General features: G+C 35.4%; 5 protein-coding genes across 6 annotated transcripts; 1 reads left to right on the forward strand and 4 right to left on the reverse strand.

Annotated features, from left to right (window-relative positions):
* Positions 1 to 88: 88 nt before the first annotated feature.
* LOC149724797 (uncharacterized) lies at positions 89 to 7,956 on the reverse strand. Its single transcript, XM_089891796.1, has 14 exons — positions 7,656 to 7,956; positions 6,998 to 7,174; positions 6,613 to 6,714; positions 6,262 to 6,359; positions 5,777 to 5,917; positions 5,478 to 5,573; positions 4,796 to 4,937; positions 4,264 to 4,431; positions 3,964 to 4,198; positions 3,614 to 3,730; positions 3,007 to 3,148; positions 2,071 to 2,234; positions 1,880 to 1,992; positions 89 to 1,283 (listed from the first exon to the last, which is right to left on the reverse strand). The coding sequence occupies exons 1-14, from the start codon at positions 7,787 to 7,789 to the stop codon at positions 1,133 to 1,135; spliced, it is 1,980 nt and encodes a 659-aa protein (XP_089747922.1). The 5' UTR covers positions 7,790 to 7,956; the 3' UTR covers positions 89 to 1,132.
* An 80-nt stretch (positions 7,957 to 8,036) lies between these two features.
* LOC149724798 (uncharacterized) lies at positions 8,037 to 8,962 on the forward strand. The gene has a single exon (XM_089891825.1). The coding sequence runs from the start codon at positions 8,275 to 8,277 to the stop codon at positions 8,800 to 8,802; it is 528 nt and encodes a 175-aa protein (XP_089747951.1). The 5' UTR covers positions 8,037 to 8,274; the 3' UTR covers positions 8,803 to 8,962.
* Positions 8,963 to 9,872: 910 nt separating this feature from the next.
* LOC149724799 (DNA-binding protein SMUBP-2-like) lies at positions 9,873 to 18,822 on the reverse strand. 2 transcript variants are annotated; one of them, XM_089891787.1, is made up of 19 exons: positions 18,681 to 18,822; positions 18,294 to 18,418; positions 17,797 to 17,980; positions 17,337 to 17,446; positions 16,886 to 17,046; positions 16,512 to 16,578; positions 15,969 to 16,129; positions 15,492 to 15,639; positions 14,797 to 14,971; positions 14,260 to 14,442; positions 13,891 to 13,978; positions 13,403 to 13,528; positions 13,086 to 13,157; positions 12,500 to 12,666; positions 12,164 to 12,278; positions 11,631 to 12,108; positions 11,235 to 11,545; positions 10,914 to 11,078; positions 9,873 to 10,324 (listed from the first exon to the last, which is right to left on the reverse strand). In XM_089891787.1, exons 1-19 carry the CDS (start codon positions 18,794 to 18,796, stop codon positions 10,127 to 10,129), a joined length of 3,150 nt encoding a protein of 1,049 aa, XP_089747913.1. In that variant the 5' UTR covers positions 18,797 to 18,822; the 3' UTR covers positions 9,873 to 10,126. The 2 variants fall into 2 exon arrangements, with proteins under 2 accessions (XP_089747913.1, XP_089747914.1); XM_089891788.1 differs by lacking the exon at positions 18,294 to 18,418 and having other exon boundaries at positions 18,681 to 18,814.
* Positions 18,823 to 19,319: 497 nt separating this feature from the next.
* Positions 19,320 to 20,975, reverse strand: LOC149724800 (protein limb expression 1 homolog). Its single transcript, XM_089891818.1, has one exon. The coding sequence runs from the start codon at positions 20,973 to 20,975 to the stop codon at positions 20,046 to 20,048; it is 930 nt and encodes a 309-aa protein (XP_089747944.1). The 3' UTR covers positions 19,320 to 20,045.
* LOC149724801 (general transcription factor IIE subunit 2-like) lies at positions 20,886 to 22,136 on the reverse strand. The gene has a single exon (XM_089891820.1). The coding sequence runs from the start codon at positions 22,009 to 22,011 to the stop codon at positions 21,154 to 21,156; it is 858 nt and encodes a 285-aa protein (XP_089747946.1). The 5' UTR covers positions 22,012 to 22,136; the 3' UTR covers positions 20,886 to 21,153.
* Positions 22,137 to 22,758: the final 622 nt, after the last annotated feature.

The raw sequence follows: 22,758 nt of genomic DNA on the forward strand, positions 1-22,758 counted from the left end.
CCAGCCAGCAAGAGATTATGTTTCTTAATGCATAAGAAGATGCGTAACTCGTAAGCTGGCACGAGGTTTATGAAACAGAACACCCGTGTAATTATACGGCTGTCGTTTTCCGGCCGGGCGAGGACAATCAAACAGCATTTTATGAAAATGAATTGTAGCCGCAAAGCAGTTACTACTCATTGTCAATCGTCGCAATAGGTATAACTGATGTAATTAGTTGTTTTCGTATTTAGATAAATGAGCGCCATATTACATATTGGGGGTAACTTTAATAAACATGTTTGTAAAAAGGGTGAAGCATGCAAAAAGTTTAAAAACCACTGGCTCAAACGGCATAGTAGATTTTACAGTGCCTGTTATATTTTATGAAACATACTTAGCTATAAACTACAAGGCGTTGGGACTATAAATTAATGAATTTATGAAACGTATTTGTCCTCCTGTCGCCGGAATATACAATAGTCGTTATAACACGGGTGTTCTGTTCCCACACCACGCTATACCACCAACGTTATGTCAGGAAACCGCATTTTGTCCGCTATTTCCGATCTCACGTTTCGTGAATTGCCCATACAAATGTATGGTCGTATGTTTATTTGGTGCTTGTAGATAACAATTTAAAAAGATACTTTAAACTTTGTGTCCTGGTACAAGCTAAATATGGTGAGCCCAAAGTTAAAATCATGGCACTTTTCAACCAGCAAACTGCAACTGGATACACCAGTACATGTTAAATGTTATGCATTTTTGTTTCTTTTTTATAAATATATGTGTTTTGTTTTATTTTATTCCTTTATCACTCTGTTTAATAAAAGTTGATTATTCATGTGAGTTTCTATTGTAATTAGGTATAACGTGAGTACAAACAGATTTTTACGCGCAGAATCAGAAGTGCTAAGTTCTTTCAAAATCTCAATGTTTCGACAAAAGATGGCATTAAAGAATGTTAAATTGCTATGCCTTGAGATCCGAAATGGAAGAGACTATAATGTCACAAGCGCGAGACAATTTATAATAAGACTCATTGTTTTAAAATCTGTAGCCTATATATATTACTCATCGTTCGAAAACAATCTAAGACAAAACCCACACTGATGCTCTAGCTTGCGCTGGCTTGTATTTTATCTAACCGCTACCTAAATACCGACGTATGGTAGCCAAGAAACTTGCTTCTGCGCTGTGGTGACCTAAAATCTCTGAGATCTGGAATAGTTTCTGGGTGCACCATATGGTATCGTTTAGAAGCCACAGTTTTAAATCGAACACCAAGACGATGCGGTACCCTGAAAATTTTCGAGTCAAAATATTTAGGTATAGTGCTGTGGGGTAAGACGGGACACCTTTGGCACATAATATCAGAATGTCCTGATCGTGATTTAAACGATTAACAACGGTCTATGACAGTCGTAAAGATACGGTTTTACAATTCTTTGAAGTTTGAATGTTCTTTGTTTTACTAAATGGGACGAGAAAATAGAATGAAAAGGTGTCCTATCTTCCCCCACCATATAGGCTGGAGCTACAACTGGATAAATTGGTTGTTTTGTTTCTGTTTGTTCTACAGAAATTATTCTAAACTCGCTATTGATGGGTAACAGGCGACTCTGACCTAAACTCTAGGGCCTCTCATCCAGAACGTCACGCATACAGAAACTCAATGTATACAAGGCCCAACGCTTTAGTTTAAATGATATAATTCAAAACAATGGCATAACGCTATTATTGCATATTACAGTTACAATATAATCGGACTATAACTCTGGCCCAAAGTCCACGTTCCGCGGCGTGCCTCGCTGTAGGACCTCACTCGTATAGAATAAAGTTGCAAAAATTGACTTCTTAAAACATGTAAGAATTTAAAAAAGTATAAAAACTTTACCTGTCTCCCGTATATTGCAAGTTATTCCACAGCGGACTTGGTGGTGGTTTGATGGCAGGTTGGTAAAACGAGCTGGTTGGGTCCGTAGTAGGGCAAGGCATCGTGGTGTTGGCCTGTTGGATAACATATGAAACTACGAACATATCCCATCTTACCAAAGATAAATGACACTCATATTGAAATATACGTACAGGCTTCGGGGTAATGTTAGAAATAATTTTTCGCTCTTCAATTCGTTTCTGGTCTTTTTCAGCGGCGGAAATTGACTGCAGCAAGCAGGAGAGCGTCCCCATTTCACGGCTGCATAAAAGGGGAGGCGATGGAGGCTTTTGGGGAAGTTTTTGTTGTGTATTTTCTGTAAAAAATGAGTAGTCAAATCAACAGTTGAATGAATGTAACTTATTCATATTTGCGTGGCTGGGCGGCAGCTGACGTTATACCACAGGTGTTTTTTTCATACACTTTCATACCTGCTTACGGGTTATCACACATTTATGTATGTCCGTCAATTTAGGCAAGCCATTAGTGACCAGCGCTCAGTTAAGGTAATGATTTTATGAATCAAGGACGGTTATTTATACTCGTAAAGCAGGGCAACGACAGTCGTTTTCACACATGTGTATGTTACGTACACCTCGGGCCGGCTTACAAGTTACCAATATACGGATCGAACTTTGTTGGGCAACAATGGTACAAGCGACAACCCTCGAACGGTAACACCAAACACTTTACCATGCTCTAAATAATAACATTTGCAATCTCGTGGTAATCAATTAAATTGCTAAAAAAAGCTAAAGCTTTTTAAATTACATTATATTTTTTATAATTTACTGTGTGGTATAAAACCACATTATATATACATAGTATGATATAGTAGGGTGGGGGAAGATGGGACATATCCTGATCGTGTTTTAAATATATAGTAGTAGGTTGGGGGAAGATGGGACATATCCTGATCGTGTTTTAAACAATAAACAACGGTGTATGAAAGTTTTGAACATACATTTTCATTATTCTTTGAATGTTTTTTGCTTACTACCAAATTGGAAGAGAAAATAGAATGAACAGGTGTCCGATCTTCCCCTACCCCACTATACATTAACGCATTCAACTCATAGTTAGTTTACCTGCTATACTACGGTGGTGAGCAGTGGTTGCAAATGGTGGCCGATGGGAGTAGCTTGATTTGGGGGAAATGTCAGATCGTTTGTCATTTATGTCAACTTGAGAAACATCATTTTCAGTGTCGTCTTCTTCTATGTCTTCAATCTATTTAAAACAGATTATTGTATAGTCGGTTGGGTAAGGATGGAACATGTTATTATCCTCTTTTTACGTCGCATTTGGTAGCAAACAAAAATATTTACAGAATTATATAGCTTTTAAATGCCTTTTCTTTACTACCAAATAAAAAGATAAAAGAATGAAAACAGGTATCATTTTACTATAGTATAGTAGGGTGGGGTAAGATGGAACACCTTTAGCACATAATATCTAAATGTCCTGATGGTGTTTTAATCATTCAACAACGGTCTGTGGGACTCGTAAGGATACGGTTTTATAAATTTTTGAATGTTATTTCTTTACTACCAAATGGGACGGGAAAATAGATAAAAAGGTGACCCATCTTCCCCCATCCTACTATATATTAAAAATATGGCCATATATACATATGTTAATAAACAGAATAATAAAACAAATCTACACTTTTATTATTATATTTAATGTACGTACTTCTATATCATCAAGGGCAGAAGTATTGCTTTTTGATTCTCGTAGTGCAGGAAGTCCACTTTGCTCTTTACAACTAGCAAGATGAGGTGTTGTTCTTTCGGCGAGTCGAACCATTTTCTACGAGTTGAAACGAAAGTGTTAATTTAGCTGAACAGTAAATTTTCTCGAAAGTCGACAAGACAGCAATTGCTCCAACCCAGTGGTCACTAATAGGTTGCCAAAGAGGCACGAAGTGTATGAAGCAGAAACCCCGTGTTATAACGACTGTCGTTTTCTGGCCACGTGAAGAAAAAGCAAAAATTACAATAAACGTTTCAGAACCTATAATATATATAATATATACAATATACTTTATTTTCCACCCAACGATTTCTCATTGAAACATCAATTTCGCCTTCGTTTCCTCTGTACTTGTTTATTCGACACTGGTGGCGCTGGTGAGGGTAGCTCGTGACGTCATTTCCAGGTTGCGACACTTCCGAGTTACTTACGGTCTCTCGTGCAGCATTTGTGGGGTGGTAGGCCCACGGTGGAGTAATGGGGTTAACGGGTAGATGGTCCCACGCCGATTTTCGCCCAGGATTGCTGTGGAATTATAATTAATAAAACAGTTTGAGCCATAAAAACAGCCTTACTTTATTTTAGAATACCTTTTTCTGTGCAGGTGCACCCCTGCGGGTATTTCCCTATCGGGGTTTCCTGTTCCAACGCAACCTGGACCACAGCCATATATATCCACAGCAACTGGTACGTAGTCAGAACTTGCAAATGAACGATAATCAGAAACTGGTTTGTAGGGTTCAGCTGCTGGCTTTTCGCTATGAATAAATGAATGAAAAAATAAATGAAACTTTTTCAGTCTCGTGTGGCAGGACAACGACAGTCGTTATTCCATGGGTGTTTCGTTTCATACACCTCGTGCACGCTTACGAGTTACCACGTAAGTAACTTCAAACATTACACTTCTTGTACTGTGGTGTAAGATGAATATAGCGTTAGGACATATTAACCCCCACAACGACGGTCTTTTGGAGTAGTGGGGATACGGTTATATAATTCTGTAAATATTCTTTGACTACTAACAAATAGATAATAAATGAATGAAAACATGTCCCATCTCACCCCAACCTTACAAAACTTTACAATTATCAGTTCTTGGAACAATTGCTTTTATATACTTACTGTGGCGGATATTGTTGCGACATTTTATATTTCGTATAATCCCGTTTATCATCCAACGACACTACGTCACGCTTCTCAACAATTTGCCCTGTGACGTCACAGATGATATAATTGTTGCCAGCTGGCCAGCAAGGCCAAAGACCTGAAAGTAGAAAAAAATATAGTATAGGTAGCATATTGAATAAATAATTTAGGTAGTATATTGAATAAAAATATGATCCATAAGGTCTGTAGCCCATATGCAAGTTGGAAACTGCTATCTAACTAAAACCATTTTTCTTTAGTAAAAGTAGTAAGACAGTTGGCAGATTTTACATTTAAATGCATTATAGGATGCTGGTATTCATTCTATATTCTACATAGAGCTCATAAACGGCGAGCTGCAGTAAGATATAATATAGGGTGAAGACGGGACACTTTTATCACATAATGTTCAAATATCCTGATTGTGTTTTAAACAATTAACAACGGTCTATGGGAGTTGTGAGGATACGGTTTTACAATTCTTAGATGATTTTTTGTTTACTACTAAATGGGACATGGAAGTAAAATGAAAAGATGACCCATCTTTCCCCATCCTACTATATATAGGATTTATAATAAAGACTATCAAACTACTTTTAACCGTATTACTTAAGCTATTATTTTTTTAATGTTTCTTATTGAGCATAAAAAGACTTACCTGTAACTTTATGGTCGTGCCCTTTGGGTTGATTTAACGGGCACGTCATTTTCGTTTCAGGTGTTTGTTTTTGTGTTTTTTCGTCTTTATCATTATCTTAATGGAAAGAGAAGTAGTTACAAAACTTTTTTCAACTATTTTTTAAACATTTAAAGGCGATTTTTTCAATTGGCTTTATTTTTTAAAATTTAATTGAAAAAAATTGTTTCTAATTATAAAAGACTTTTTTTACCCATTTTGACCCAATTAAAAATAAAGAATATTTTTCAGTTAGTTTTAGGAATCCAATCTTAACTCACTTTTGCTTGAAGGACTTGGCGCTCGGAAGTCGTTCGCGTAAGATGACACTTTGTATCGACGATGGACGACCCCAGCAAGCCCTTGCCGCGTGGTGTCGCACAAGGGCGTGGACTGTCGAAGCTCGTTCGGTAAAGGGGGGACTATAAAAATAAAATAAAAACTGAATAATTTTTAAAAGTTTTTGAATTGTTTGGAGGCTATAGTTTAGTGTGGCTGTATGAATAGAAATAGCCAACGCAGTGGTTAAGGCCTCGCCTCCTAACAAAAATATACTGTGTTCAAGGATTAATGCAGCCGTTAGTTTGTTGCGCGTTTTTGACCAAGACACTTAACGGTAATTCCTCTAATACAGCGGTTACATATGGTTGTCTAAATATGCAGTCAAATAAAAATCAGGAAAAAATTAAAAATCTGAACACCCACAAAGGTATACAAATACGTGGTAACTCGTAAGTGGGCACGAGGTATAAAACAGAAAACATACTTGCGTGTTCTGCTCTGCTGCGAGGAAACATATCATTTATCGAGCTGTGTGAAGAGTAGCAAGGTTCTTGATAGAAATGGTTATCTTCTTTCATGAGGCTGTTTAGCGTAAACAAACTATAGACTTTAAAAAACAGTAAAATTTTTCAAGGCAATTTAGAATGCGGAATAGGTTTTATAAGAACAAAGTAGCATGCCAAGTTATGAAGTTGGAAGTTACTTCTGACGTCACAACCATAATTATGACGTTATGACCCTTATTCCATCCCCGTTTTTTTGCAATTTCTTTATCTATTTCACATAAAATGTAAAATTAAAATTTTAAAACTATTTCAGATTCTACAGTACTTACGCTATATTGATACACAGGTTAGGGGATAATATAAACTCATCGTTCTGACGAAGCTTGCTTCTTAATAGTGATGTAATCTTACTCGGCTGTACTACACCATGTCTGTAATAATATACGGATTTACTACAAAAGTCAAAACACAAACAATTAATTTCAAACTTATATAACATTCTGATTTTTATTTTGTGTTTTAATGAATGGCTGAGAATTCAGACTTCAGAAACTTATAATGAATCACTGGGTTGGAGAAATCCCGTTAAGTGTCTTGCTCAAGAACACATACGCCAACAATGGTAGCAGCGACGAGCCTTGAACCCAAAACCTCTGTTTATCACTTTGCCATGGCGCCGGGAAAGCCAATTTAAATAAAAATAAATTGACTTACATCATTTTACCACAGCTTGATAAATAATGACGGTGGCTTCTAGGTAAGGGTAATTCCCGGTGATTTTGCTGCCGGATTTTCCCCAACATGGGGAGTTTCCCTATTCCACCATAGTCTGTTTGGAATGAGCCCCATTCGAAACGTGGAAATCGACGTGAAGTTCCTTCGGCTATTATTCTATATAGGTCATAGGATAAGATATATAGTAGGATGGGAGAAGACGAGATGCCTTTATATTCTATTTTTGTCGTCCCATTTGGTAATAAACAAAGAACATTTTAAGAATTATAAAACCACATCCTCACGACTCCCATAGATCGTTGTTAGTTGTTTAAAACATGGTCGGGATTTTGGAATATTATGTGCTAAAGGTGGAAACCGTTAGCGCACAATATTCAATACCAACTAGGACAATAAAAGAACATTAAATCATCTCCCATCTTACCCCTGACCTACTTATATCAAAATTATGGCATATATATAGGAATACAGTTTAAATAACCAGTTTATAAATTAAAATGTTTTGTATGCCTAAATTCGCTAAATAAACGTTAAAGTTACTAAAAACTTACGTGTTATAAAGATATACCGTAGTTATATACGTGAAGCAGTTTCATTAGGCCTATAATCGTATGCAGGTCAAACACTAAATGCTTACCGACTTCTAGCAACAGTATCACGGAAAGGCAGTTGCAGAGGCGTTATTAGGTTCGTGCTTATATAGGTTGGGGAGATTTTGTGTCGGTTCCAAGTAGGTAGCTGCTCTACATTGCCACATATTAACGAAGACATTTCAGATCTTTACAGATCGGCTTAAAACTTGTTTATGGACAATAACAAAGAAACGAGACTGTTAATAACGATTACATTGGTTACGCCAATGGTTGGGTATTAAAATGAGACGAAATAAATGTTGTTACAAATTTCATACAGCTATGATGTCATAAAAAATAATGTTAAGACATAGTTTGAAATTGGACTAGTCATAAAAATTTCATAGCAGAAATATTATCTCTATTCGAGCACAAAGGGTATTGTTCGTCAGAGTATGATGTCATAAAAGCAAGCCTGCCAAGAAAGGCAAATAATTTTGGTGGTTTCAAATATCATAAACGTATGTTCAGTGTAAAGAGTGCATGTTGGCTTAAGTTGAGTCTGTTTATTCGTGTTATGATAGAAGATTAGTTGAATAAAGAACCAAGGCAGTTTTTGCCCATCGAAGTCGCCTTCGTTGTGAATAAAGTGAATTTTCGTGCCGAAAAAAATCAAGTAGGAAAATGCCTTCTGCTGTAGTACCTGTACCAAAAAGAAATCCGACTGGACAACCTGGTGTGGTCGGTTTACGTAGCTTGCCGCATGCAAAGTTATCATACTATGCTCGTACGCCAAAGCCAGACCCATTTTCAACTGTGTGGTTGCCCATGAACGCCAGCAATCGGATTGTCACCGATAAAAAGCAAGATATCATGCACATGTTTTACTCCAGGCACTTGCAAGATAACGCTGGACAAAGCGACCGGCCAAAAACAAGCTTTCAGCTGGACAACGCTCTCAGCATACCGGTAGCGCATACTGAAAGCACCGAAAATCTAGAAATGCCGCCTCCAAAAACAGCAAGCCCACCTGACAGTGTAAAAGCGGCTATGTGGATGACAAGTGTGAATTCTCTTGCACCGTTTGCCAGTCTTGGAAAACCGACCTGCGGTTATTTCTTTTCAAGAGTAACAGACAACAAGAAAAGACTGACCGGTATACCACCTACAAACACCGTAAAGTGGCGATCAAACACCTCCGTCTCCCAGTAGTTTGCTCGTAACAGTAGTTTGTTTGCAATAAAAAGCTTTTAAATGTGTCATTTAAATGTTCTTGCTTTCACAGCCATGGCTTAAACGAGAATTCCATAAGCTCTTTGCTTTCTGTAATTGCACACTTCAACGTAAATCAAATAATAAATCAGATAGTCGAGTATTTGGCTTTAAGTTTTAGGTAAACAGAATATTTCACTCAATATTAGCTTTGGTGGGTAAGGCGGTATTACAAGCACAAAAGGCGTGTGTGTTCATATCGTATTTCAATATCATTTAATTAGCGTAGCTAAGAATTTAATACGGAGAACTCTATGCATAAAGGGTGGGGGGAGATGGGACACCTAAGCACATAATGTCTAAATATCCTGATCGTGTTTTGAACAATTAACAACGGTCTATGGGAGTCGGGAGGATACGGTTTTGTAATTCTTTGAATGTTCTTTGTGTCCTACCAAATGGGCGAGAAAATGTAATGTAAAGGTGTCCAATCTTCCCCACCCTACTATACTATTCGTTTTCGGGGCAATTACCGGTATAGCACACAGAAAGATTTTGTTACCGCCTTGTAACCCGAAACTGCCGAGCTGAAATGAAGCGCTGACCTGCGGGTCGTGGTACACATGTGTTCTATGTACGGTAGAATGCTCGCAAAAGAAACCTTTCTATTCTGAAGCAGTCCGCTTTTGAGTCTCAAGGTCGGCAAGACTTGTAGGGACAAATAAATAACAAAACCTCCAACAGGGCGGAATAATCGGCGGTCGGTAGCCTACTTCTAATTCAGAATACGGGACTTTTTATTGGTCCGTTATTTTGTAACAATAATAAATGAATGGAACTTAGTTTATTTCGCATGGCCAGAAAACGACAGTCGTTATAATAAGGATGTTATGCTGTATACTGTGTATAGTATACACATTGTGCTCACCTACGGGTTGCTATGTATGTAATTTTGTGGGCGTTTGTTTTTCTGTATGAGTGACAATTTGGACAACACATTATTAACCACTGGGTTGGAGCAAATGCCGTTAAGTTTCTTGCTCATGAACACGTATACACTCACAACGAAATAGGCCGGCTTCCCTTGTTTTTTATTCAAAAACTTAAATACACGAATGCCAAAGCGAGACGCGTAGAACTGTCACCCGGATAGATGAACACCCGCAAAGCTAAGAAGGGAGTGCATAGTGTGAAATTGTTAAAATTAAGAGGCGTGAAAGATTGGCGTATTGCGTTTAGCACTTACACACATTACACAACACAAGCGAGATCTAGAAAATGCATACACCAAGCACGTAGTACCAAAACAGGAAAACAACAAATTTTATTTATTTTTTTTACTCTTTCCCACTTTCCTATCACTCTCAAGGACTTTTACTTTTGCATCTAGTCGTTTTTTGAGTTGAGCCCGTTTTGTAAGGTCAGGGATTCGATCCGGCACCCCCCCACCGTTATACAGAACACCATCTCTACTTATTTGACGACGGGCATTAATGTGTGCCTGCATGCCACAACCATGAACCTAATAATAAATATATTAAACAGAGTTTATAAATAGACATACTATTATTTTGGTGAAATGGCGGTAAGCTCTTTTTTTGTTTGAATTCGGAATCTTACAAAAAACAAACACATATAAGGTTGAATGGGTGCAACATATTTGAGTACGGCTGCTCTGTTCCACACTCCTTATGCCCGTTTTTTGGTACCACGTTTTGTAATAAATTTAAAGGCCATTTTTCTTTGTTATTTATGTACAAACAAAATTTTAACAGCGTAATATGAATTACTGGATTGGAAAATTGCTGTTAGTTTTATGCTTGAGGAAAAATACACCAACAACGGTGGCAACATTAAGCTTTGAAGCCATTTCCTCTAGTACGGAATCAAGTTCTCCAACAATGGCACCAAATGCGGTAAATAGAAAAAGGGCAGGAGGTGTATAAAGTCACCCATACAGGGTCCAATAACTTCAATAATACAGTTATTCTTTCACGAAAGGTGAATAGAGAAAAGGGGCACAAGCTATATAAAGTCAGCCATGTAGTGCAGAATAGGCCAGTTATTCCACCACAAAAAGAATAAGTAATAAAAAGTTAAAAACTGCTTACTTCTGGTAAATGATGCTTTAAACAGAAAGTTTTCTTGCATATTGGGCAATGCTGGCCAGTAGTGGTTACGTAGGTATGACAGTTGCCATGACAACAAACTTTATTTGATAAAATAGCTTCATTTAACAAGGTGTCAAAATCATCTCCAATATCAGTATTGTGTTTCTGAATAAAATGAAAAATATTTATAAACTAAAGTAAAAAAACAAAACCCATGTAATTTCAGATGTGGTAAATCATTAGCCAGCATGAGGTGTGAAATAAGACTAAGTCAGAGCAATAAAACACAGTAATTTTTCTGTTTATTGCCTGTTATTTTACCTTAGCAGCTTGTTTAGATGTTTTCTTTTTCTTTGACTTGGCGGATTTTGGGTGAATTTTTTGTTGTTGATCTATTTTTAAACTTTTTGTTTCTTGTTTCATTCTCATTATTCTCTCACAGTGTATTTGATGCATTGTCATATTATCTTCTGGCAGATTTTTCCCACATTGCGAACAAATAGAGTATGGCACATTACTTAATGTACCCTGGTGTGGCACTTCTTTCGGTAAGTCAGTTGAAACTGGAGTGATTTTTTTACCAATATCTTTTTTCGTTGGAACAACAGATTTTGGCTGAGAAATTGGCAAAACTGTAGAAAAAAATACAAATTTGCCAAAACAATTTTACAATTGTAGGTCATATTTAGAAAGTATTTAAACTAAGACTAAACTTACCCTTTTCTGTATTTGAAGATTCTTTTTGTTTTTTCCCGCCAGTTGCTTCAAGTGTATTAGTAGCAGGAGTTACAGTTTCCAAACTTGAGGTATTTTGTTTCTGAAAACTGACCACGACGTGCCTATCTTTATCCTCACCTAAACTTCCATGCCCCAAACTCATTTCTTCACATAATTCATGCACTGCTTTACGCTCAGCTGAGTTGAGAATGGACGGGAACGCTATTTCTAAACTATCCTGTGCTTTCCTTACAACTAAAATCTTAGTTTTAGCCAAAGAGCAATTTTCAGTCACAATTTGCTGCAAAGTTTCTTTTGAAAAATCAAAGAATGTAGTTTCGGGTGGATCAGTCTGTGTTTTCTGCCATTCCAGGAGCTGCAGTAAGATTTTCTTATATTTTTCCTTAATTTCCCACAGTGTTAGTGGAGTTGGTTCTTGCTTAGTCGTTTTTTGTTCCTTTTTCTTGCTATTTCCAGTCTGCAAATAAAAAATCAATAAAATTTCCCAAAAATCTTTGATCGACCTAAATCACCTGTGTTTGTTTCACTGGTTTTAGATTTTCAAAGCCTTGGAAATTTTCGGTATCATTCAAGTATTCAAAACCAGTACGAATATCTCCATGTTCGGTTAGATGATCAATTAGTGATCTGAGCAAAAAAATTCGTAAAGTTAACCTGTTTTAGAATAATGGAATAAATTAACATTTTTTTATCCCAACCAAAATAACAAACTATGAACTCTTTACTCTATTCAAATAAGAGACTGACGATGCCATTTAGGCGAAAATATACATCTATTTATTATACAAATAGTTAAACTCAATTTTGTCTGTTACAGTTTCGTAGCATCACATGCTTAAACTCCTTACTTGATAAAATTATCGCTGCAAACTGTCGTCGAATCGCACACAACAGCTAGGTGGCGCCGTGCTCTTGTGACTGCAACATTTAAACGCCTTTTGTCCGATAGAAATCCTATTTCTCTGTCCAAATTTGAACGAACTAGAGTGAGAATAACTGCTTCTTTTTCTCTCCCCTTTTAATAATACAGAGGAAATGCATTACAAGAAACCTGTTTTATAAAATAAATAAATCGAATATCACCTATTTTTTGTGGTGTAGTTGGGTAAGTATAGAAGTTATACATAAATGTCCGATTTCATGCACATTGTTTTTTTTTGTTAGTATTTTTAAGCATGCAGCACTTCAAGGTACTGGTTTGTTTATTTTACCTTTTTTTTAGAATGAATTTGGACAATTAATATCGCCCCTCAGTATTTTAACTATTTTAGGAATATGTAAAATTGATTTTAGCTGTAAAACTGGTGTGTAGGCCTACGAGTCTAAAACAATAGACATATAAAACTATTTTGCAGATACCAATAAACTTTAAAAAAATATTATCATATGTATATAATTGTGACATGGTGGATGAAGCCACATTGTAGTTCTTACCTGAAATCCATCAACTGATTTAATTTCAATATTAGGATGTTTCTCTTTTAGTGACTGTCTAAGTAGATCAACCTGTGGTAAAAATACTTAACATTTTAATGCCAAGAATTAAAATTTTAAAAACTATCATAATCTGTAAAATTGGTAAGAATCTGGTGCTACGAAAATGTAACAGACAAAATCAATTCCAAACAATTGTTTAATAAAAGAGATACATTTCGCCTAAATGGCATCGTCAGTCTCTCAAATAGAATCAAAACTGGTGTTTTTAAGTTTGGTATGTATTTTGTGTGTGTTTATTTTGTTTGTTTTCTTACCTGTAAGTTATATGGAGATATTATAGCAATATCTGATTCCTTAACCCCAGCTTTTACCAAGGTTTGTACATGTGAACAGACTATCATTGCTTCTCCTGTGTTTGCTTTTGAAATGCTTTCTTCAGACTGCAAGTATAAAAATCAAAATTAAAGTCAGTGGTATTTTATTTTATATGGTGAGGACCAATGGCAAGATATGAAACAAAGGTTAAGATTATAGTTGGCCCAGGATCCCACTTAAAAAGGGGAATAAGCATGAAAAACATTGCTTGTGCTACTGTTAATATATATATATATACAAAACATAATTGCGCCAGGCTAGTGGCCACCAATGGGTTGTCCAAATTGTCTGACATACATAAATACAACATTGTATACATTGTAATTTGTAAGCTTAAAATCAAACTGAAAAAAGGTTGAAATGATATAACTTTGGGTTACCCCACCTCACGAATTTTTCTTTTATTTATTTATTCATTTCAACTTACTTCTGACTCGTACATTTCACAGCCAGCAGTATCTACAAGTAACAATGGTAGTCTTGTATCTTCTGTGTTATCTACACCAGGCATATCACTGAAAATCAAGGGTTATAATATTTAAAACTTCTTTTTATCCTCACTTGGCCTAAAAACAACAGTCGTTATAACTTATAACACAGGTGTTTCATTTCACACATCTTGTGCCTGCTTACGAGTAACAACATATATAACTTTGTGGATGATTTTTTTTTATGGTTGACAATTTGGACAACCCATTAGTGACCACTGGGTTGGAGCAATTGCCGTTAAGTGTCCTGTCCAAGGACACATACACCTTCAATGGTAGCATTTGTATGATAAAACAGTAAATTTTACCTTAATAAGTGACTTTGTACTTTACAGTTTGCAGTTAATTTACCATCGTACATTTGCTTGGATGCCCAATGCATAATATCTCTGTGCATTCGGTATTGCTCAGTTAGCATAGACACAACTGAATCACCATGTAAGTTTATCATGCGTTCAAGCAATGTGGTTGCCAAACCATTAGCTGCGGCTCTGTGGGAAAATGGTCTTCAAATTAGTTGTGTGTTAAATGAACATAACGTCACAAAAGAGAAATTGTACAGTTAACTTGTAGTAGAATAATAAAATTACATTTTTTAAACTGGCGCAGTGGGGCACCAATAATCATTATAACATGGATATTCTGTGTAATACACATCATGCCCTACCCGAAAACCCATAACAGTAGGAGCACCAAGTTATTAATTCTGTAATATGTGTGTGTTTTTATAAATTTTGTGAACTTTATTAAACTAATATTATGTTTTTAGGTTTTTTAAAGTAATTGTTTTTTTTTATTTTTTATTAAATGTATTTAAAAAGTTACGTTTACTTGTTTATATTTACTTGTGTGATATTATAGTTGGTGGGAGTTGCAAATGATCACCGGCAAGTATACATCGTCGTGCACGTAGTAAAGATATCCAACAAGCTGCTTCGAGCGATTGACCACATTCGTCTATTATGACATCATCAAAGTAGTCATGTGGCAAGTGCTGAAGTGGTCCCTTTGCATGGGCCCCTGTGGGATCATTCCAAAGTATTATTTTTAGCATTTCTCCACTACTTATTAAAGTTTACTTTGGCAATTTTATATCAGTAACGTAGGCAAACCTATATATAAACTTGCATTATAAAATTTAAAAAATATGCCATAGCTTATATATATATATAGTAGGGTGGGGTAAGACGGAACACCTTTAACAAATAATTTCCAAATATATTGACGGTCTATGGGAGTTGTGAAGATACGGTTTTATAATTTTTAAATTTTCTTTGATTACTACCAATGGGACGAGAAAATATAGTAAAAAAGTGCCCCATCTTACCCCACACTACTATATATAATAATAAAAGATATATAGTAAGGATGAGAAGATGGGAAATCATTACAAGGGGTACCGAGAGTATAAAAATTTTGCACAGAGTGGTAAAATCCAGGGTCGGCTTTTTTAGTATTGTACAGTACTAGTACACATACTTACATTAAATACCATATAACCTTAACCTATACAAAATATATCTATATAATACACTCTCACCTACATTAGTGGCAAGTATGACATCAGCTGATGACAAGATTTCATTAAGGGCTTTATTTTCACGTTGCTTGAGTTCAGAAAACAGCAATTTCCGCTCCTGTCTTAGTGAAAATCTCTTCCCTTTATCAGGACACCTTGATAGACTTTTCTGAAACAATTTGTTTTATTGTATTCGGTATGAATGAACGCGTGTAACTTATTTATCGACAAAGAGCAATAAAAGCCCCAAAAAAGGGTGTTTTGTTTTATGAACCCCGTGTTCTCTTACCAGTTATTACATATGTATATGTACCTTTGTGGGTAAATATGTTTATAGATTATTTTGCAAAAAAACTTAGTTTTTATAATTTTTTTCCAGAGAAAAAACTTGCGAGTGGTTTTTTTCTGCTTGCACAAACACATGTGTCGCTAGAGAGCAATATATGACAGTGGTTTTGCAATCACTTATAGTATTTGAACACAAAAAGTCAAAATTACCTGTACAGCTTCAATGTCTGACCTCACATCTCTAACAATAGCAGCAGCATCACTACTGGACACTAACGCATCCAATGAGAGTTGTTTGACTTCCTTTTCAAGCATCCTTGCAGGGTGGCCAAGTCTTACAATGGACATCTTACCACCACTGACTTTATCAACTGAAAATTGAAACGGTTGGGTAAATAAATTGGGGCTAAAATCTTGCCAGAGAAGGAAAAATCTCCCATTATTTTAAGCTCAGGCCACCTACTTTTGGAAAAGCAACAGGCTTTTACATCTGGTAAGGTTTGTGTGGTAGCCCTCGCCCCTCTGTGTGTTGGACAAATTTTGGGCTGAATCTTAAGGTACATTGTATGCCATACAATAGTACCGTATTTTTATATCATATTTTATTTATAGCTTTACAATTAAACAGAACATAACTTTTAGACTTTTTGATTACAATATGTAAAAATATATGAACAATTTACAGTCGTAAAATATGTGTACAATGGAATATCTTTTTTCAGCAAAGTCATTTCTTAACACAGTAAACCAAACCTGAAATGCTGGACAACTTTTCAACCAAATTATCCACAGCTACATTGGAGGGAGCACAAGCTAACACCTAGAAATGAATAAAATAAAATGAGGCCAATTTTTAGACAGAAGTGTTTGTAAAAGTGTAAACATAAGAGCGACAAAGTATATAAGTGCATTGTGCCAACATACGCTCTGTGAGTATGTTGGATTAAAAAAAATATAAATTTTATATATAATACATGTTGTTGGTCATGTCCAAGTACATTCATTTCATTAATCTATGTTAGAAACATTGAGCTTTGAACCCAGTACCTTTTGGGTATGATTCCTTACTCTAAAACACAATGTAATATCCAAAAAACTGTTATTATATTTTGCTTTTAAAAACCAACCTTTCTGCCTGCTTTTACAAGTTGTGCTATAACCTCAACCACAGTGGTTGTTTTCCCAGTTCCAGGAGGCCCATGTATTATTGCAAGCTCACTTTGCGACAAAGCAAATTTCACAGCATTGTGTTGGCATTCATTCAAATTTTGGTTGACAAAAGTCAATTCTAAACAACAAAAGTAAACAAAAATGTTACATATATTGGCTGTGACTGTATAAATTCTGCAAATCTGATCCTGATCTGGTGCTCAGAGTTTAACAATTCTTGTTTAAAGAAATACAGTAAGAATTGGTGCCATGAAAACAGAACAGACAAAAATCAAGTCAGCCAATTGTACAACAAAACATATATTTTGCTTAAATGGCATCTTCAGTCACTTACATAATAAAAAAGATTTATTTAGCATCAACAGTAATAGAATAACACCAATTCGAAGTTACAACTTTGGCACCCACCTTGCAAATTAAATTGTTGTGGTTTCGTATCTCCAAACAAAACTTCAATCAAATGTTGAGAACGACCATCTGAATATTTCTTTAAATCCTCCAACGCTCTTTTTAGTCTTCTGTATTAAACAAGAATAGTTTTAAATTTGTAACAAAATCTTGGGTGACATTGTTAAAATGCAGTCAGAGTCGAAAACATAGACAACTTCATTGAATAATGTTGTGAATGCAGTATACTTAGGCCCTGCTAGTTTGTATACACACAACAAATGGGTAAATCTGTTTTAAGGTATAAGCTGGGTTGCTAAACATATGCTCTTACCTATGTTTTAAAAACATCCCTAGCCTTACACCTAAACAAACTTAAACCACATACTAAAAGTTGCAATTATTTGTCAAAATGCAATTTACATACAAGAAACAGTTATTTTAATTTCTACAGTTTTTTAACAATTACTTATTAACCTACTTGTAAGTAACTTCGTTTGCAAGTTTTATGAGCGCAACTGAATTTCTGTTGTGAGCAAGAGAGTCCAATGTATCTCTCATCTCACTGCCTTCAAATGCAACAGAGATATGTTTATCGCTTGTATGCGACACAATACCCGATCCAGAGGTTTCCGATTGCACCCGGTCGATACCAACAATGTCACCTGAAAAATTGGAGCTTTTTTAACGAAATAAAAAGCACTGTACAATTATAAACTAAGGTAAACCTTCAGGAAACTGATTTTTGAAGTAACAAAAAAAGTAAAAATTATGTCATGTTTAACAGGAATACAGGATTAAAAAAAATATTCAAGAACGTTTTTAAAATAGTTTTGTTCCTACAAGTCCTTTATTTGTAGACTTAAAAAATAAACAATATGTGTGAATAGGTGATTCACTAATTGGTGACAAAATTTTCCATATAGGGTATTATACATAACTACAAAAAAGTGCCCCATAAAATACAGTGAGTCATACCTGTTTTAAAAACATTAAATGGCAAAGACTTGTCTGCCGATTTCAACCCAAACTTTGCAACAGTTCTACCATAAAGCCCAGTTTTAATACTGATCACTTCCAGTTTGGGTATGCACAAGCCTTTTCTATAAAACAAATTGTACAAAATTAAACTTATGGGTTATCTAAATTACTAAAATAAATCAAAATTCAAAAAAATTTTAGGTGTCACAGTAGTAACTGCTCTTATATATTGTATGCCAGACAATTTAGAAAAACCCATTAGAGACCACTGGGTTGGTACACAATGGTAGCTGCGCCAAGCCTTGAACCCAGGACTTTTAGGTTGGCAAGCTAACCAACTGTGCCGCGGCGCCGAAATTAAAACATGCCTTAACTACACCTTACCGTTTTAAAACAGACTGAGATAAAGTTGCATTTCCAGCTCGATTTTCCTCAACTTCTGCTGCATGTTCTTCAGCTAGTAGATCAAGATGTTTCGACACAAATTCCTCAATCAACATTATTTAAATTTTTAACAACCTAAAATTATCTCGATTTTTATATCGAGTAGAATTGTAAAAAAAATCCTAAAAGAAAATTTTATTTATTTTTAGTGTGTGAGAAAGCGTAAAAGGTCGCTTTATATTACAGAATATTTATATAAGTTCCTACTATTCATTAAAAAGTATGAAGGAAATAAAATACTAAGTACATAATATATGGCTAATATAAGTACAATGCTACACACCAATATTTAGTGCCATTATTTTTACAGCAGAAACAATATACAATAGGAAACATGTGTTAAGCTTTATATACACTACAGTTTAGATTTTAGACACCATAAAAAGATTTTAGTTTTAGACACCGTAAAAAGAAAACAGAGAAATTAAAAATGCTGCTATAAAAAACTGTAAACACAGACTAAATGAATAAAAAAATACCCCAGGACTAGATTTTAAAGAGGAAACCTTCAAAAACTAATTTATTTCAGATAACAAAACAATTGGATTTATTTCATTATTAGTTTAAATTGTTGTGCAAGTAACAGAACAATTTTGTTGGTAAGCATAAATAGTTAATGAGATTTCAAAAAGGTTTTCTGCTGGGTTAAAAATCTAGTCCTGGTCATACAATAATTATAACAACAGTTTATATACAATCTAAACTCTAAAGCTCATAATGCCAAAGTAAAATTGTGATGAACTTACACAGTGAAGTTTTATATATAGTATGCATGCTTATCTATAGTGAAAACAAAATATTTTATGGCACTCTAAACTCACAATTAAGATAATACTGATACGGCAGTGCTATTACACATTAAACTAAAAGCAAAACTAATCTTAGTACGCAACAGCGGGCAAGCACAGAGCTATATTACAATATGCAGAATAAAAAACAAAATTTTAACAAGTCCTTTTACACAACAACAGACAAAACCAAGTTTAGATGATCGAGTTTCTGTAATAATAGTTTTGGATGGCCAATCAGAAAAATGTTTATAAAATATCCATATTTAGTAATTTACTACACAACAACAGTTGTTGTAAGTTGTAACAAATATAAATGTAAATAATCTTTCAACAGCTCATCTGGTATGAAAACTGTAGTGCATTTTCGGAAGTTTAATCAAGAAAAGGGTCTTGCTGGATGGCAGACGAAACGTCAGAAATACAATACGTTTTTTATACCAGATGAGCCCCTGTAAGATTATTTCTGCCTGGTAGCAGAAGTAACAGAAAAGAAATATATATATATATAACAAGTTTATGGATCAAACGCAATTTCTCTCTCTCTAGTCTGAGTTTGCGCCAAACTCAGTACTTCAAGTTTTTCTTTGAAAAATCTCAGCTCTTTACCAGAATTTCTAGCAGTGTCTAACTCGGACTCTGCTAGTTTCAATTCTTGCAAAATAATTCCTGGAGTTCTTTCGTCTCGAGCGACCCAGTCTAAAGACATTTGATCTCGCAGGTCAGAGTCAATAGTTCTGTTACTGTAATGTTGGATGACTTCTTCTCTTGTGCAGTTTCTTTCCCGCATTGCTTTTAAGCTTCCATTCCAATGCAGAAGCTGGAACACAGTCATAGCTTCTTGAAACTGCAGGATGCTATCTCCAGAGTGGGAGTGTAGGATTTCTGAAAAGGCTTTTAAAGCCTTGTTGTGTCCTACGCCCAGTTTCGATTGAAACGGCTTGGTAGCTTCAGCCAACATTTTTTTGGAAGATTCAGCCGTAACTTTGTTATTTGGATGCTCACTTAACACAGAGTTCATTAGCGCAAGTTTAGCAGCGTTTTGCTTGGCTTGCTCTTTAGTAGTGCAGGTTTCAAAGTTCCCAAAACAGCTACCCCCTGGAAGAGTGACATAAGCAACATATACGTGGTCTGGTGATGGTACAAACTCATATTCTACTTCTGCAGAACGGGAAAATGACAACCCACGAGATTTCTTCATTTGCCAAAACTCCTGTAGAGCTTCTACTGCTCTTACATCTTGCTTTTGTGACGAATGCTGCTTAAAACTGAGCAAGACTGCATCTGCAGCTTCAGAAAGCAATGTAGTGGAGCCAGGCATTTCTCTAATTTCATAAAATGTACAAATTGATCCAAATTTTGGTCCTGCAATAATAGGAAATATTGGAAGATAAAGTTTATTGGCATGGTAAATACACATCAATTTTTTAGATTTTTTTCTTAACATAGTGCTTGGGTACGAAAGTTTACCTATCCAATATTTTAATTTATTTAAATAAATGTTATTATAGCAGTAGTGTAGTAATTAGTACAGAACAAATAAAATAAGGTTTACTCAAAGAAAAAGCAAGAAATTTAAAGTACTATCGGAAAAATCACAGATAACCTAACGAGTAAATAAAAAACTATTTTGATTTTTCCGAATAGTCTTCTAAAAGACCATCCAAATGGTCATTATGTGTCTTAAACTTCCGTTTCCTGTTTGTCTTTTTGCGCTTTTGTACAGCGGGTTTTTTAACTGCATTATCCTGCATGGATGTAATCCCATGGCTGTTAAGGTACTCCTCAATTTTTTCATCATCAATTGAGTCAACTGTCACGCTCCTCCAAAGCTGTTGAAACTCTTCATCTACGGGAAACTCGCAGCTTTTATCGTTGTAAAAAACGATCTGTTTTTTATCTGGCCTTGTGACAAAGAGAATTTTATCTCCAAGAAGTTTTATGCATTTCTTCGCCCGCGGTAATCCTTCTTCTATATCTTCCATTCTAATTCCACCCAACCCGCGCTGGTCGTGGCGATCGAGTAATTTTAAAAGCGCTTTTTTGTCCTTGATGTTATATTTAGGTTTAAACGAAAACTGTGTAGCTGCACCCTCAGAAATCACTTGAATTTTTGGATTATTTACAAGTGCCTCATTCAACAGCCAATGTTTATGCATGGTGGATATAGTAGTTTCCATATTGCATTCTTCTAACATTTCATCTAACGTCAAAGCATGCGTGAAACCATTCTGATGCCTAGATTTCATGTGGTTTACCAGTTGAGCTAGTAACCCAAACTTATGTTTATTTACAGAAGGCTTACTGTACAAACTTGGTATAGGTTTGCTAGAAGTAGAACTACTTGGTCTGTGCAGTTTTTTCGAAGTAGTAGCACTTTCTTTTCGTGAGGTGTCTTTCCGCACAGTACTACGTTCCACCACGGGCATAGTCATTGCCCTCTGCTTAAAAGCTTCACGCTGACGAAGTAAGCTTTCATCCATGGTTGCTGTTATGTTCACCAATCACAGAATATAACAATTCACTCGGATTTCTGCAAAACCAGCTTGATATTTAAATCAATGAAAACCTAATTATTTTACAATTTTAATCTGCAAAAGGAGCAGGGTGAATTAAAAGTACTGCTGTAAAAACAGAAACATTTATTTATGCAATTATGATACTTAGTAAACGAAATATATATACCCTATACAGTTTATTACAGCTTTGCAAATGCACTTATAGCTACAACAACTTGTAGGTACCTATTTTGCAAGTACATTCAGATGTATAACTAACCCTATAGGTTTATGGACTAATCTAAGTATAATATTTAATCACAAAGTGTTGCAGGAACATCTAACAACAATATTCACCCAAAAAGAGTGCTATCCTAGTTTTACAAGCTCAAAATATGCAATACATACAAACATACCAATTTCTGTAAAAAAAAGAGTTTTGCGAATATAATCAGCTCATATCAACAATGCGTAATTTGGTAATACTGAGCTCAAACCTCTTGGGACATCTAAGGTTTATGAATAGACAAACAGAAGAATACAGACAGCTGAATTTGCAACCTTGAACTAGGTATGCTATACAGAGCAGTAAACAGACTGCAAATGATACAGCAATAGGTATTCGTAAGTCTTATAGGCCTACCGAAAAGGGTGACGAACTGTATCGTATTAACCTGAAAACCTAAAAAAGACGTTACACACTGCATAAAGACTAAAGAGTGTGATTGAAGT

Source organism: Ciona robusta, chromosome 14 (genome assembly GCF_009617815.1).
Source record: "Ciona robusta chromosome 14, ASM961781v2".
NCBI lineage: Eukaryota > Metazoa > Chordata > Ascidiacea > Phlebobranchia > Cionidae > Ciona > Ciona robusta.